Below are 16,709 nucleotides of genomic sequence, written 5' to 3'. Positions count from 1 at the left end.
GTTTTATTCTACTTGACTACCAGGGTATTACAATTTTGTTCACATAACAGTTGCATGTGACATCATAAAGGAATCGAGGTAGATGATATACACATATCAAATTTTACCACTTTCACCAGTTTTCGTTTCTTTCAATTTATCTTTGGTATTTCCTCAGGAATTGCTTTGTCAAACATCTCAAAGGAGCCAGTGGTTTTAATCGGCTTTCATCAGTTGTATATATATAAATAATTGGCACTTACACTCTTATTGGGAGTTTGGCCGAGCTGCTCCTTCAATTTGTGCGCTAAGGGATAATAAAGTTGGTTATCCGATAAATACACAAACTATAAACTTTGTGGACACGCTTAAACTCTCTATGAATCTACATTTATACTCTTATTTATTTACATTTTTCGTACCGTTATTTATAAATAATTCCTCAGAAGACCGGATTGAGACCGTTATGTTGGCATATGCGAAGTGGCGAAATTACATTGCATTGGATTGACCAACAGGTCAATAACTCAAAGCACACTGCTAAGTCATGGTTTATCGCCAAAAATGTCAAAAACTGGGCGAACGATAGGTAGATTGCCTACAATGATGTAGTGATATTTTGAATCTAAGATGGTGTTACTCAATGGTTCAACTCAGATATAAGATTAAATTAGAGAGAAAATTCTTAGAAATAAGAGATACGTAAAAAATTAACGTTGCCCATGATCACCTGCCATATAATGTTAAATTTCAAAAAATTATATCGGTTTTAAGGGGGAAGCCTCCATGTAGAAGCCTCAAAATCGGTAATTTTTTAAACATATTTTTAAAGGTGATAAAATAATTATAATATTTTGAAGCTTTAAGGGGTTACGCCACTCTAGCTACTGTAAAAAAAAGCAGTTTTTTAAGGATTTTTTTTACATTGAAAGAAAGGTGCTAGGAAAAAACTTTTTAAGTATATTATTAAGCATGTATTTAAGTGTAATTACAAATATTTTTATTGAAAAATATTACAAAATGGCGCCTTTGGAGTGAATTTCTGAACGCGCCCTGCGAAAAAGGCACTTCACGGCACGCAGTACAACTGACGTAAATGTCCACCTAAACCAAATTAAAAAAATTCTTCTCAATCGACGTGAGTATAGCTGTGGAAATACGTACGGGATTTTAGAAATATTGAAATTTGTGTATTTTGCAGATGTTTGAAGTCAAAAGTAGAATTTTTCATCTAAAATGGAACCGTTAATTGTTTATAAAAATTTTTCTAATTAATTAATAAAAAAATCCGTACGTATTTCAGTGCGGAATAATGTTCTAAAGATCCTTGTACAATTACAAGTGAAAATATTAAAAATTGTTTGTGTTATGCTGCGTGCAGTTTTGAAAAATCACGTTTTGAGATAAACACGGTTTAAATTTGAAATAGTCGTGTCAGAGACGTCAGAGGCGCTCGCGCAAAAGTGCGAAATATTAGAGATAAACATTTTTTTCACGCATAGGACTTTTTGTTTTATATTCTAAAGAGTTTAAAGCATCTTTTAAGCAAAAAAAAAAAATTCGATATTTTGAAAATCCTAGAGTGGCCTAACCCCTTAACACAACTTTATTTAACTTTTCGAGACTACAAAAAAATTAAAAAAAATTTTTTTTCCAAAATGACGACTCAGGCTGCCTACGGCGCGAGGGCTCAAACTGCTCTATTTATTACTCTTAATCTATCGATCTGAAAGAAAAAGAAAAAAAATTTGGGGTTTTATTATAACATATTAACGGAAAAGATGAACCTATAAAATTAAAAAACAAATATAAAATTAATTATAAAATAAACCTTTGAAAAACAAAGTCAGCATTTAGGGCTATTTTATTGACATTTTTAACCCCCAAAAAGTAATTTATCAACGCGAAATATCTGAAATTCTAGGTTTATGCTTCCGATAGTTATGTATAGAAAGGCCTCACCAAACTTCAAACAAATCGGTCGATAACTTTTTGAGTTACAACACGAGCAGCCTTTAAAAATACAGTTTCGAGATAAACGAGTTTAAAGTTTGAGGTACAGGAGCGTGCGGACCGCTCTCTACATAGTTAATGGGCTATAGAAGCTATAATATTAGGAATTTCCGCATGAAAATTTCACACTATATTCTTAAGATACTATATAAATACTAAATATCGTAAAACAAATCGATTTTTTGAAAATTTTACATGGACTTCCCCCCTTAAATGAAATAATGTGAAATATTTGAAGGAATAAATACAATATATATACATAAATAAATGAAGAAAAATTACTCAAGTTTGGCAAGAATATACACCCAAGGAAAGAAATGTGAGACAAATAAGGTGCTGCTGAAGTGACAGTTCTTGGCCGGAGATAAAACCGGGTTGTTCCGGTTAAGTAGAACCGAGTGCTTTGGGAACGCCACTTCCTGGGTAAATGCATATCACTTGCCCAAACACATCCTTACTGTCATAGGCAGAGTTTATGGTATGCTCCGAAATTTATGGACAACTCAATATTTTACACCAGTAAACACTCGACTGCTACTAGCTAAAACGTATTTGTTACCAACGTTACTGTATGGTTGTGAGCTATATACTCCTTGTGATAGTGTGTGTCGCAGTAATCTTAATGTTTTGTATAACAACATTGCAAGATACGTGTACTGTAAAAAACGTTATGACCATATTTCTGTATTTGCGAAAAAAATTGCTTCCGTATCCTTTTACGACTTGCTTAGGTTTAAATGTTTAGTTTTACTCCACAAGATCATAAACACTCAGAAACCCTGATACCTCAAAGATCGACTTACGCTTTCAAAGACCTGCCGTTCGTTAAACTTAGTCCCGATGAAATACAGTTGTTTGGTGACTGAACGTCAATACTTTGTGTTCTCTGTCTGTCTTTGGAATACCTTACCTTACAAGATTAAACGTATAAAAGAAAGCTCGTGTTTCAAAAATAAATTGCTTCGCTACCTTGCCGAAAATTGCTGAATGTACTCAAATAGTTCCACATTATTTAAATCTCTTCCTATTAATCCCTACTCCTACTACTACCATTTTTGCCTTACTTTCCTTTTAATACTTTCTCCAACTTATACTATCTGTAATTTTAATTTAAATTTTGATTTTACTGTTAATCCTTTTATGTAAACTATTCTTAAGGTCAATCATTGTAAAAATAACCTATGGTTGTATATTTGACTTTAATAATAATATTAATAATAATAATAACATGGTACACGTACTCCTCTCTGCCTTATTGAATCCCACATAATTATTATTGTTCCATTTGTGGAACATCACACGCACACCACATATAGGAGAAGGACCTCGGCCAAACACCCAAAAAGGGTGTACGCGCCAGTTATATATATATATATATTTATTGTTGAAATCGAATAAAACTTCTTATTTTCTATATGTTAACACTAAATTCCGCCCGTCCCTCTGTACGAGTTGGTTTGATTCCAAAAATGAACAGCCAATAAATTAAATTTAACTCAAATGTGCGCGGGTATATAGTTCGGACCGGACCGAATTAAGCTTTTCGTACTTGTTATTTACAAACTTGTTTTCTTCAGATAATGTCGAACTTGAATATAAGTATAGCTGCAAATTTATTCATTTAAAGTAATGCTGGCAATCTCAATCGCAAATTTCCTTTGCCTAATGATTTAAACCCTAAGTGCATAAGATGAAGCATAACATTAATTGCTCTTGAAATAGCATTTCAAACACTTTTGGTGACCTCAATGAACTGACAAAGCTGCATTCAACGCCATTTACAACTTTTAGATTAGTTTATATCTAAACTAAATTAACACGACATATTGGCATACAAAAATATATTTTTAAGGTCATTTAATTACTTTTTATTTAATTTTATTATAAAACACTCCATATGATAACTATTGTTATATACCTTTTGATGCAATTCTTTACAAAGCCCACCATAGACCATTTAAAAGAACCCCTCATCTAGGTCTTCAGCTGCTTTAGTTTCGAAAACAGCACCCCATTTCGCTGCTTCCCCACCTCTTACTTTAACATTGTAACAAACGTTTTCAGCTTTTAATACACTTTGACGCATTGTATAAATTTTACGCGAAAGTTCACGACACCTTTGTACGTTGAGACTTATATAGCTGTAATATAGAAGGTGAATTTACTGGACAAATTTTTTTATAAGCATCACAATACCCTGTGAAAAGCTGTTTTAAAACTTTGCATGATTCCAAACATACGACCGTTTCCCCACTGCCCAAAGAATTGATGCAGCGCCGCATCAATTCACCGGTTAGGTCTGCTATTCCCAAAATATACTCGGTGGGATCGATGTTGAATTCAACATTTTGTGGTTCTGTCAAATAAGAGTATATATTTTAAAAATAAATTTCAGTCAGAATTCATGAAACTGATAACTCGTTTCACAATTTAGTGTAATTATTACTATAGGTATGTTTTTATGAGATTCGTGCACTATCATATACACAACAACGTGTCTACATTGAGAACCCAATAAAAACTGAGAGCCACAAACTTTCCGTAAGCGATTTCATGATATCTAACTCAACTTGACTACATATGTATATTTGAAATATTACCTATTACCTTACATACCTATTTTTTCTACAGCTTTATCTGTATCCTGTTGCTTCTGATCTGGTGCAACTACCGATTCCTCAGAATCGTCATCTGTTTGACTAACTTTTTCATGTTCTTGTTTATATTTCATTTTTTCTTGCAATATTACCCAGTCTGACATGGTATCCAACGGTTTATCTCCCCCGCATTTGAAATACTCCATAAAACTGTACGCTTCGATGAATTCCTGTAATCCGGGTGAATATGCCCAACGGTATTGATAGGGATCATATCCATTTAGCTCCAGGGCTATAGCTTTGAAATTTGTATCAATGATCTTATTCAGGCGTTCTTCAGCCTCTTCAAGTACTCGGAAACGGTTATTTTTTCGTGCATCTATTGTATGTAATAAAAAAATTATACGCTTTGCTTCGATTGTAATATCACGGCTGAGTTTCACAAGCCTTTCATGGCGGTCATGTTTGTCATCCAGTTCGTTTGCGTATTCTTGGAACGCTTTCAGTACTGGATTCTGTTCATCTGTGGCCGAAAGACTCTGAACATTTTTTTGTTTGGGTTGGTTTCGACGGTTGTTATTCCGAAAACGAAAATTTTGAGACATTTTTATTTATTTCAAACTTTATCCAGAGTGCAAAATTAACTATTTTTCTATTAGACGCCGACTAGTGATGTGCCGATGCAAATTGGTGCTGAGTGATATTTCAGTATCGGTAATTTTTCCACTATGAATCAAAAATCGCTTATATCATTAGCTACTTTGAATAGCTACTGCTACTGAAAGGAAACAGACATTTATTTTATATTTTTTTGTTAGTGGAAAAAGTAGTTTTTCTGGTATAGTGGTTTTGTTTTTGTTGTGAAGTTTGATATACATTGTTTCCTTCTATGTATTGCACTTGTGACTTTTTTTTACCAAGTTTTTTCTCATTATTTACTGGTTTTGACATTTCCAATACCCCGTTATATTTTAATTTCCCGTTAAACTTTAAAAAATTGCTTACGAAATGGCGCCAGATATCCGTAAAAAAAGTGAAATGTTAAAATTTTTTAACCAATAAACGATATTCATGTTGCATGAATATTTGCAAAAGGAATATTTAATACAAAACATCCTATCCCAATTTAAAAAGCATATGCAAAATTGACACCCCCAGCAGCAAGCTTAACTTTCATTAAAGTTCTTCCACAATTTCGATTTATAAACGAGGATCACAATACCATTAAAAAATCGCAATCGTTCGATTCACTCATAGCAAAAAGTCCCCATAGCGCTTATCACTAATCCCAGGTCATATACGGCGAATTCATACAAGGTGTGCTAAAACAGTACTGAAAAAATGTACATGAATTTTTTTTTACAATTTGGCGGCTTCAATGACAAAATTTCAATAAGAATGTAAGCAAACAAAACGAAAAAACAGATCACCTATGGAGCTTTCTTCTCTTGTGTTGATTTGCTTGATGATATTTTGATAATGAGATATTACGACAGCAAGTTTTCCGCGTTGAGAGAACGGGACAAAGTCAAAACAGAAATTTGACAGATGCTAAGCCACATTTAGAAGATGATGTAGATGTGAGATTAGACCAGTGTGTGGACTGTAAAGTTTATTTAGTGGAAGATGTACATGTAAATTTAAATGCGAAATTTTTAAGTTTGTCAAGTCTTCTATTAATTTATAAAAAGTACAATACTCTACGATTTATTTATTACTAATGTAAAAGAAACACAAGTTCATATTTCATTGATATTAGTAAAATTTTCATATATAAACGAATTTACTCAAAATACCCATTAAGTTTTATTTCTAAACCACAGAAGATGGTAATATCCAATTTGTCCAGCTTAGTTGCGGCTTTGTCATTTCTTATGATTTAGACATAAAAGAGGCTCGATTTCGTTACATACGCATTTTTGCAGTAAGTGTTGTACATCTTAAAAGAACATTTATAAAACATTAAAAATACTTATTTCAAAGACCACTTATCGCAAATATTGGAAGTTGTAAAACGTGGTAAGTTTTAAGCTTATGGTGGTAGATGTAGTAGAAATGTAAATTTAAAAACTGGTAATTCTACCACAAAATTAGTATATTTCGCATACTGGGTTGGACCAATGGCTGTAAAAACTGATTTAAAACTGTCAACATTATTGGTCTTTAGATCGGTAAACTTTCAAATTCGATATTTTAAATAAATTGTAATACTGAATTACGTCCAAGGTTTTGTCTTTAAGTTGATGTTGTTGTTGTTGTAGCAGCATAAAAATTCCCCATACATATACCGGGAATGCTGCTGAAGTGACAGCCCTTGACCGGATATAAATCCGGGTCGTTCCGGTTAAGTAGAACCGGCTGTCGTGGGAACGCCTTTAAGTTGATCGTACGTACTGCTTATCAAAAACATTTGCAATTTCACTAACAGTTTTTGTTTGTACCCTAAAACTGTAGCAAAATATGGAATTCAATGAGAATATATCAATAAAGAGTAAAATAAGTGCTATCTGGATTGAAAAGTTTACCTTGTTTGTGACTACCTAATTGTAGTTCTATCCCACTCAGTCTGAATGCCCCTAATGGTCTCAGCTGTTTACTAAATTTGACAATTTAAAACATCTTTCCTAGTCAAATCGTTTACGTGTATTTTCAACTAATCTGTTTTCAATTTAACAAGAATTTGTTTTTTTTTTTTAATATTTTGCTTTATTCAGTACAATGAAAGATCAGAATACTAATATAATAGCAAACCCAAATGGATTTATAAAATTGGATGGAAGTAAGAACGTCGCCTCATTATGTTTTGACAAAAATGATTTCATGAAGGTTTGTACCCAATATTTTAAATGTTCTTAACTAATTTATACTTAAATAAAATTACTAGGGGAACTTTTCCGTTGATGAATTTTTACATAAAAATCGCAATGCCCCAAGTTTAGAACAACTACGTGATGATTTGGGTATATATCTAAAGGACTTGCGTGCGTCAATGATTGACCTCATTAATGAGGATTATGCCGACTTTGTCAGTTTATCAGCCAATCTCGTTGGATTAGATCAATCCATTGCAAATATAGAAAATCCATTAATTCAGTTTCGTAAGGAAATCGAAAATATTCGTTCCCTTGTCAAGGAGTGTGCTACCGAAGTGTGCAACAATTTGGATAGAAAACGAAAGTTGCGTGAACAGAAACGTAATTTGCAATGCTTTCAGAAAGTTAATGAAACAGTGAACAAGCTTGAAAGCCTATTAGAACACCAATTGAAAGAAAAGCTTAAGCCAATTGATTTGGAACGGGCAGCTTTAGAATTGGTACAATTACAGTTTAATCAGCAGTTTTGTTCGGAAATTTTAAGTGATGAACAGAAGAGAAACATTGAAAGATTACAAAATGAAGTATTAGCGAAACTACGAATATTTTTTAATGATGCACTCAAGAGTTCTACTAGTACTTGTTCAGAGCTATTAGAGCGATGTTTACGGATTTACATAACGCTTGATGCGTGCCAAATAGCCGAACAAGTTTTTCGTGAGGATATCGTAGCCCCATATATGAGGACAAATATTTCCGAACATTGTTTGCAAAACTCGCCACAGGGTTTATCGGGTATATATGGGAAAATTTTGAATTTTATTTCACTCCACATGACCGACTTGCTACGGTTGACACATTATACGGACAAGTTGAACGGTTTCAATTTTTTAGTAAATGGTTTTTGGGCTGATGTAGAAATGCGATTAGAAACACATATGCCATCGATTTTCGCACCCGGCAATTCAGATGTTTTTTATATAAAATATAAATGCACACGTGACTTTTTATCAAAAATCGAAGAGCTCCTCGCTGATGGAGACGCTATTAAGTATTTCAGACAGCAGAAACACACCATAAGTTTCCAATCACGTTGGAATCTGCCTGTTTATTTCCAAATATGCTTTCAGGTATGCTTTCAATTAATTTTCTTATTGGCGAACACAATTTGTATTAAAATTTGTATTACATTATAGGAAATAGCTGGAGAATTTGAGAGTACTTTAGAACCTCTGTATTCGAGCACATTAATCTCTGAGGCAGGGGTAGTCGATGATCGCTTTAAGTTAGCCACATTTAATAGCGCTAACAAAGCTATTGAACGCTGTTGGACGGAAGGTGTCTACTTAACAGAGATATTCCCAAAATTCTATAAATTAAGTGTGCAAATATTACTACGCCTTTCTCGCTGGATATACGATGTAATAAAGCTTATCATAAAAGGGAATTCGAAAAGTCCTATCCAGCTGGAACATCATTCCCAATTGCATAAAACCGACTTACTGATAGCGTTATATGCAGATTCTCAGAAACTTATCGGAAAATTGCCTCAAATACAGCTAAATATAAATAAAAATATACCAAATGAAATACAAAATGCATCATCAGTGTATGAAGTGGTTGCCAAATCTTTAACTGACGTGCGTGAAACAATTGAGAGGCATTTAACAACAATTCAGGATGCACTGGTAGACCTTCTTATATCTGAGAGTGGTCTAGAAAACGTCCGCCAAGTAAAAGATTTGCCGCGTTTGTACCGAAAGACCAATCGAGATACACCTACGAGACCTTCCACATATGTTGAGCAAATGCTTCGTCCATTGAAACAATTTCAGAAAGAGCAAAGTTCCCAATTGGGAAATCCGATTGTGACCGATATATTGCTGCGAGTTTGCTCAAAGATAACCAAAGAGTAAGCCTCTAAATTTTATAAAAAAAAATTGTTCCCACGAATGTTTTATTATTTTTATTGATACTTATTGAGCGAAATGTAAACATGTTGTATTTTTGTATGCATATTTTAGTTACTATGTAGCTGTTATGGACGTCCTCACATCTGTCCAGAAGACAGAGGAATCATTACGTCGCTTGCGCAATCTTAAATCTGGAACTACTGCGGCACTTACAACAGGAACAACAGCGATGTCTGATGACGATAAAATACGATTGCAACTTCATGTTGATGTGATTACATGGACTGGCGAATTGGCCAAATTGAGTATTATGCCATCTCATGTTGAAAACTTGCTCGCGTTAAATGATATTGTAGAGACAAGCTCGAAAATGAAAGAGAATCACGACAATGAATAAGAATACTCGTAGTAAACAAATAATTGTATTGATGCTAAGGAAGTATGAAAGTATGTATTATTTTGCGCGAAACATTTTATAAGCCACATTTTCTGTATTTATATTTTGCAAATGCTATTAATATATAACACATATATACATATGTATTATTTAATACTAGTTGGTACCTGGTGCGTTGCCGTCACCGAAAAAGTAGAAGAGAAGTGGTAATATTGTATTAAATTTAAATTTGATATTGAGGTTTGTATGAAAAACGAATGAAAGAAACCCGAACGAGGCGGCGCTACAATAACAACCTACTTCTAGAGAAGGTAGAAAATTAGTATTTATTTTTATGGTCATAACTTAACGCCAAAGGAATCAATTTCAGAGTTTAGAATTACTTCTTAGCTGAAAAATCATATGGAAAACAGGCGTACTCTAATGCCGCCAAGTGAAGTGCTTTGTGTAAGACAATATTTTTTTGTTTGTTGTAGCATTATAAATATTCGCAATACGTGTTTGGGGAAAGCTCTTGAGTGACAGTCCTTCACCGGATATAAACCCGGTTCGTACCGGTAGCGTAGAACTGACTATCGTGGAAAGGTCATTGTGAATGCAAGATGGATGGAGAATTGACGTCGTTTGAAATTAAATGGCATATCGGTGAGAATAATGTACATGCGTGGAATAAGCGTATCTTCTCTTTTCAACTTTTGGTATTTTGCAAATGTGCATACCTACTCATCACGACTCTCTCCCAAGGTGCGATGTTTTGAGCCAATCATATAGCTGATCAGCGCAGCAGCTGAGACTGCATGCATGCAAATACGAAATTAATAAGGAATGTTTTTTAGTGGCGTCAGGCGCAGCAAGGGAGAACATACCACCTCAGCCATTTGAAACGGCATTGTTAATGGTGCTGCAGGCTAATATTTGTTTGGGAAGCAAAAGCTTTTCGTTTTATTCAACAACTACAGACATTTGGATTTGACGGAATGACAATATTCGACATTGAAATGGGCTTTCAAATTATTCAGTAACAAAGGAATATATGGCACAATCCAACCGGTAAATAAGTGTAAATTAAGAGAAGTGCATATTGATATACGATATACGATACACTAGACAGGGCTAGTGTACTGGGGCGGCAGCCCTTGGTCGGGAAAAAACCGAGTCATTCCGGTAACGTAGAACCGGCTGTCATGGGAATGCCGCAGGTTTCACCCCTGCAGACACCTGCTTGAGCCTGAGCCGCCTCCCAGGGACGTCAGGAGACACCTCCTAGACTACGCTGAGGAACTCCAGGACAAAACTGACCGAAACCTACTGGACCGGACAGTACTTAGACAGTCAATAAACGACATTCACCGGGAGACCGTTACCACCTTCGTGAACTCCCGTCCTGTGAATGCCGTAATCGGAGTCCAACCACCACCTATCGCAGATGAAGAGCTCCAGCTTCCCCGTGAGACTCGTGTAACATTGGCACAATTACGTTCTGGATATTGTAGCAGGTTAAACTCCTACATATCCAGAATCGACCCCGACATACCAAACACATGTCCGGCATGTGAAGGTACCCCGCACGACACTAACCACCTCTTCACATGCCCCCTCAAACCGACTCATCTAACCCCCCTCTCCCTCTGGACCCAACCTGTCGAAACAGCATGTTTCCTGGGCCTACCCTTAGATGAGCTAGACGAAGACGACCGATGATATAAGGGTGTTTTTTTTTAGAGGTTAGGTTTTCAAGATGAAATAAAACGTATATAATTTAATGTTATGGCCAAGAATTTAGCTTTATTATAAAGATAAGGGTTTGCCATTATGTTTTAAAAATGATTTCGGGCAAGTGGCCGCCGCGGCTGGCTCGAATAAATTCCAGCCGAGAGGCCCAATTTTCGACCACTTTTTGCAGCAATTGGGGCCGTATGTCAGCAATAACGCGCCGAATATTCTCTTCCAAGACGTCAATCGTCTCGGGCTTATCTGCGTAGACAAGCGACTGCACATAGCCCCACAAGAAATAGTCCAGCGGTGTTATATCGCACGATCTTGGAGGCCACGCCACAGGTCCACGGCGCGAGATAATGCGCTCACCAAAAGTTTCCTTCAATAAATCGATTGTTGCGTTGGCTGTATGGCATGTAGCGCCGTCTTGTTGGAACCAAAGGTCGTCCACATCAACATCGTCCAATTCAGGCACGAAAAAGTCATTAATCATGGCTCTATAGCGCTCTCCATTGACTGTAACATTATGGCCGGCTTCATTTTTAAAGAAATATGGACCAATGATTCCCTCTGCCCATAGAGCACACCAAACAGTGACTTTTTGAGGATGTAACGGCGTCTCAGCAATGGCTTGTGGATTATGTTCACTCCAAATGCGACAATTATGCTTATAGACATACCCATTCAACCAAAAGTGAGCTTCATCGCTGAATAAAATTTTCGTGTGAAAATCGGGATCGGTGGCCATCTCGTTTTGGGCCCATTCACCGAACGTGCGACGCGCTTGATGGTCGTTCGGCTTCAATTCTTGCACGAGTTGGATTTTGTATGCCCGCAAACCAAGATCCTTCCGCAAAATCTTCCATAAAGTGGATGGGCACATCTCCAATTGCTGCGCGCGATGGCGGATGGACTCATTCGGGTCTTCTTCGATACTCTGCTCCACAGCAGCAATTGCGTCTTCGGTGCGCACTGTACGACGTCTCTGAGGATGCGTATTATCCACTAGAGCAAACGTGGTGTGAAACCGATCCATGGTTAATCGAATTAGTGACGCTGATGGACGATTATGTCGACCGAATATTGGACGCAGCGCGCGATGCGTCGCGCGAACCGAACCATTATTTTCGTAATAAATTTGCACGATTTGCAAACGTTGTTCAGGTGTAAGTCTATTCATTATGAAATGGCAAACCAAACTGAGCATAAATCAAGTGACAGCTGTCAAAAAGACCATCTACGAAAAAAGTAGTGCCAACTTAAAAACCTAACCTCTAAAAAGAACACACTTTACTTACACTGACAGGACTACCTATGCTGTTAAAACAACAACAACAAGAAGTGCATATTATTTGTATTTAACTATTTATGTACGTTTTGTTGGTGAGGTGGTGTGATTGGGATATGTCAAATGTCTAGTGATCCAGGGTCAAATTTTTTATTTTATAGTTGATAGCAATAAATTCAAATTTCAGACCAGTGGAGGAGCATAAGTGCAAAAAAAAAATTTAAATCCACAGCACAAAATGAGCATATTTCTCTTGGACTGTCACTTTGCTCTCTCAAGTGATGGTTAATTTGTTGGCGTTAATGCACGTCTACTTGCAAAAATTAGGAATAGCTATTAAACAGTTTTCTGTTTTCGAGCACATCCAATAAGTAGTGGCTTTAGTAGAGTCAGTCAAGCAGGGTTCTGTTTTTTTTTTTTTTTTAATATGTGGCAAACGTAGCCCGCCAGTTGCTCGAATCCATCTGCTTGTGTATCTCCAATGATTCTTTCTCATTCAATGACGGTTCATGGATTTCACTTTCTAGTTAATTTAAAAATGAACGTAGACGTGTTTTCAACCTATTCCATTTCCTATTCCCATCCCTTTTAAAATAGTTGTCTTTAGAGTGAGCGCAACACATACGAGCATTTTCGAAATAAAACTTTTTACCTCGTTGTCAAATTTGAGCACATTTGCAAAATATCTCAAGTCGTTAGGCATACGATAAAAAACTAAAATTGCTTTTTTCGCTATAAAATTTCCAATTCAAAATAGCGCAATTAATTTTAATTATTTAAGAATAAAGCTCAAAATTCCAACAAGCGACGTCAAACCATGAATTTGCAGAGCTCCGCATATTTGGAATAAAAGATAATGGCCCCTATTATGAGTTGCATTCGATCTTCGATATTCGTTGGTTGTCGAAGATCGAAAATCGAATGTCAATTTGGTATTATGAGCGGTGCAACGCTGTCGAAATTTTCGTTGTATACCGAATTTATAGTCGAATGCAATTTTGCTTTCGATTGTGTAGCGTATTGTGGGAAAACTTGTTAAAATGTAAGTTGTTTGCGATTATTTATTGTTTTATAGTAACCAAATAATAAATATATACTAATTTTGTTAATATTATGCAGGTCGAAAGTCGTGAGTATCAAACAGCAATTAGAAAGGCAGGTTGCATTAATGGAAGAGAATCCATAATTCGCAAAAGGAATTTGCACAAAAGTTCAAGCAGCAAGAAAATGGGAGGAGTTTACAACGGAGCTGAATTGATTGGGACCACCAGTTAGAACGGCAGCAAAATGGATTAATAATGGTTTTTTTTTTTTTGAGATGTTTATAGAAATACATTTTTATTTTCCCTTGGTAGGTATGGGCTGAAATACGTAGAGGAACTGAAATACATATTTTTTTCGAATCACAAATAATTGAATAAAGAAAATTTATAACAAAAATAAAACAGAAACTGTGGCGTAAAGGTTTCTATTTAATATTATACTTTTTAGATTTTTCTATAATATTCTAAGAATTTCATTTCTTATGTTTACTGCTTCTCCGTTATTTGGCTCCAATTCAATATCTTCAGCATCATCGTTGAGGGTCTCATCGGATAACTCTTCATCCGGAAGTTGAACATTATAAAACAAGCAAATGTTGTGCAAAGCTCCACGCACATTAATAATTTGTGTTGCTGTTTTTGGAGAATAGTGAAGAGCTCTTGGCTCGGGTGCACTGCTGCAACTGGTTTTCTGTACTGGACAGTAGGTTCATAAACGTCTCTTTAGATAATCTAAAGTTCTTTAAACAACTGTAAGGAAATTTCTGTAATATTAAGTACGTCAACACATTTTGAAAATACTAAACTTACTCAGTGGAAGCCATTTCAATGGGGTTGGATGCGCCCCTCAGCTGTTTTCTACATCTAGCTAGTCCCACTAATCTTTCATCGACCGATGAATCGTCGAACCACAACTCCGTTGTACTCATTTTTACAAAAAATACTTTTTTTAACTTTTAAAATTATTGTTAGCAAAGAATTTCAACACAATCGGTTTTTCTTTTACTTTGATTTACTGTATCAGCTGAGAAAAATTATCTATTGTAAATGCGTCGAGCGATCGAAATTCACAATAGTCCTATTCTTCAACGAATGAGCGCCATAATACCAAATGAAAATTCGTTCGATCAGCACTTTCGACTATAGTCGAAGATCGAATGTTGCTCATAATAAGGGCCAATGTATTTTTTAAATAATGGCCCTTATTATGAGCAACATTCGATCTTCGACTATAGCCGAAAGTGCTGATCGAACGAATTTTCATTTGGTATTATGGTGCTCATTCGTTGAAGAATAGGACTATTGTGAATTTCGATCGCTCGATGCATTTACAATAGATAATTTTTCTCAGCTGATACAGCAAATCAAAATAAAAGAAAAACCGATTGTGTTGAAATTCTTTGCTAACAACAATTTTAAAAGTTAAAAACAAGTATTTTTTGTGAAAATGGAGTACAACGGAGTTGGGGTTCGACGATTCAACGCTCGATGAAAGATTAGTGGAACTAGCTAGATGTAGAAAACAGCTGAGGGGCGCATCCAACCCCCTTGAAATGGCTTCCACTGAGTAAATTTAGAATTTTCAAAATGTGTTGACGTACTTAATATTACAGAAATTTCCTTACCGATTTTTAAAGAACTTTAGATTATCTAAAGAGGCGTTTGTGAACCTACTGTCCAGTACAGAAAACCAGTTGCAGCAGTGCACCCGAGCCAAATTGATTCCAAATATTTTAAAGCTAGCCACAGTTCTGCGAGTTTGTGCTCAGGGATCGTACCAATTGAGTATTGGTAATGAAGGTATGCTAGGACTTGCTCAAGCCACTGTGAACGATGATGCTGAAGATATTGAAGTGGAGTCAAATAACGGAGAAGTAGAAAACATAAGAAATGAAATTTTGAGATTATAGAAAAATCTAAAAAGTATTAAATAGAAACCTTTTCGCCACAGTTTCTGTTTTATTTTTGTTATAAATTTTCTTTATTCAATTATTCGACATTCGAAAAAAATATGTATTTCAGTTCCTCTACGTATTTCAGCCCATACCTGCCAAGGGAAAATAAAAATGTATTTCTATAGACATTACAAAAAAAAAACATTATTAAGCTTAATCCATTTTGCTGCCGTTCTCACTGGTGGTCCCAAGCAATTCAGCTCCGTTGTAAATTCCTCCCATTTTTTTGCTCCTTGAACTTTGCTGCAAATCCCTTTTTGCGAATTGTGGATTCGCCTTTCTAATTGTTGTTTGGTACTCACGACTTTCGACCTGCATAAAATTAACAAAATTAGTATATATTTATTATTTGGTTACTATAAATTCATAAATAATCGCAAACAACTTACAATTTAACAAGTTTTCCCACAATACGCTATGCAATCGAAAGCAAAATTGCATTCGACTCTAAATTCGGTAAACAACGAAAATTTCGAGAGGGTTGCACCGCTCATAATACCAAATTGACATTCGATTTTCGATCTTCGACAACCAGCGAATATCGAAGATCGAATGTAACTCATAATAGGGGCCAATAATTTATTTTTATTGAAATTAATATTTTGGAATATGGCAACTCTAATAACTGTTTCATGTACGTAGGGCATATACTTTTACTATTTGTATTCGAATTAACTTGGAAAATTCTCTTCCATATGAAATACTTCCCTCAACATATGCAAAAAATTATGGAAGACATTCTCAAGAAGTTGTTTTGATGATAATGATTCGAATTTTGTTAAATTTTTGTGAATTTTGCTTTATGATGTTTTTGTTATACAATGAACAATTATTTTTATAAAAAAAATGAAAAGAATTTAGCATGAAAAATATTACGAATGTTGTACAAAGATAAAGTGACTTAATTATGTGAGCGCAAGTGTATACTTCCCAGCCAATTAATTGTTGAGGCACTTTTGTTGTTGCATAGGTATATATATCAATCATACACTTAC

General features: G+C 35.3%; 2 protein-coding genes across 3 annotated transcripts; one reads left to right on the top strand and one right to left on the bottom strand.

The window, feature by feature from the left end:
• Positions 1–1,325: 1,325 nt before the first annotated feature.
• On the bottom strand, positions 1,326–5,374 carry LOC128855057 (translin-associated protein X). Of its 2 annotated transcripts, XM_054089646.1 has the most exons (4): positions 4,609–5,374; positions 4,189–4,348; positions 3,911–4,133; positions 1,326–1,705 (listed from the first exon to the last, which is right to left on the bottom strand). In XM_054089646.1, exons 1-3 carry the CDS (start codon positions 5,192–5,194, stop codon positions 3,950–3,952), a joined length of 930 nt encoding a protein of 309 aa, XP_053945621.1. In that variant the 5' UTR covers positions 5,195–5,374; the 3' UTR covers positions 1,326–1,705; positions 3,911–3,949. The 2 variants fall into 2 exon arrangements, with proteins under 2 accessions (XP_053945621.1, XP_053945620.1); XM_054089645.1 differs by lacking the exon at positions 1,326–1,705 and having other exon boundaries at positions 3,835–4,133.
• A 1,843-nt stretch (positions 5,375–7,217) lies between these two features.
• Positions 7,218–9,854, top strand: LOC128855055 (conserved oligomeric Golgi complex subunit 2). Its single transcript, XM_054089643.1, has 4 exons — positions 7,218–7,415; positions 7,474–8,532; positions 8,599–9,314; positions 9,427–9,854. Exons 1-4 carry the CDS (start codon positions 7,308–7,310, stop codon positions 9,710–9,712), a joined length of 2,169 nt encoding a protein of 722 aa, XP_053945618.1. The 5' UTR covers positions 7,218–7,307; the 3' UTR covers positions 9,713–9,854.
• The last annotated feature ends 6,855 nt before the right edge of the window (positions 9,855–16,709 follow it).

The sequence above is a fragment of the Anastrepha ludens genome, chromosome 2, assembly GCF_028408465.1.
Source record: "Anastrepha ludens isolate Willacy chromosome 2, idAnaLude1.1, whole genome shotgun sequence".
NCBI lineage: Eukaryota > Metazoa > Arthropoda > Insecta > Diptera > Tephritidae > Anastrepha > Anastrepha ludens.
Note: the sequence above shows the minus strand (reverse complement) of the source record. Positions and strands in the feature narration are given on the sequence as shown.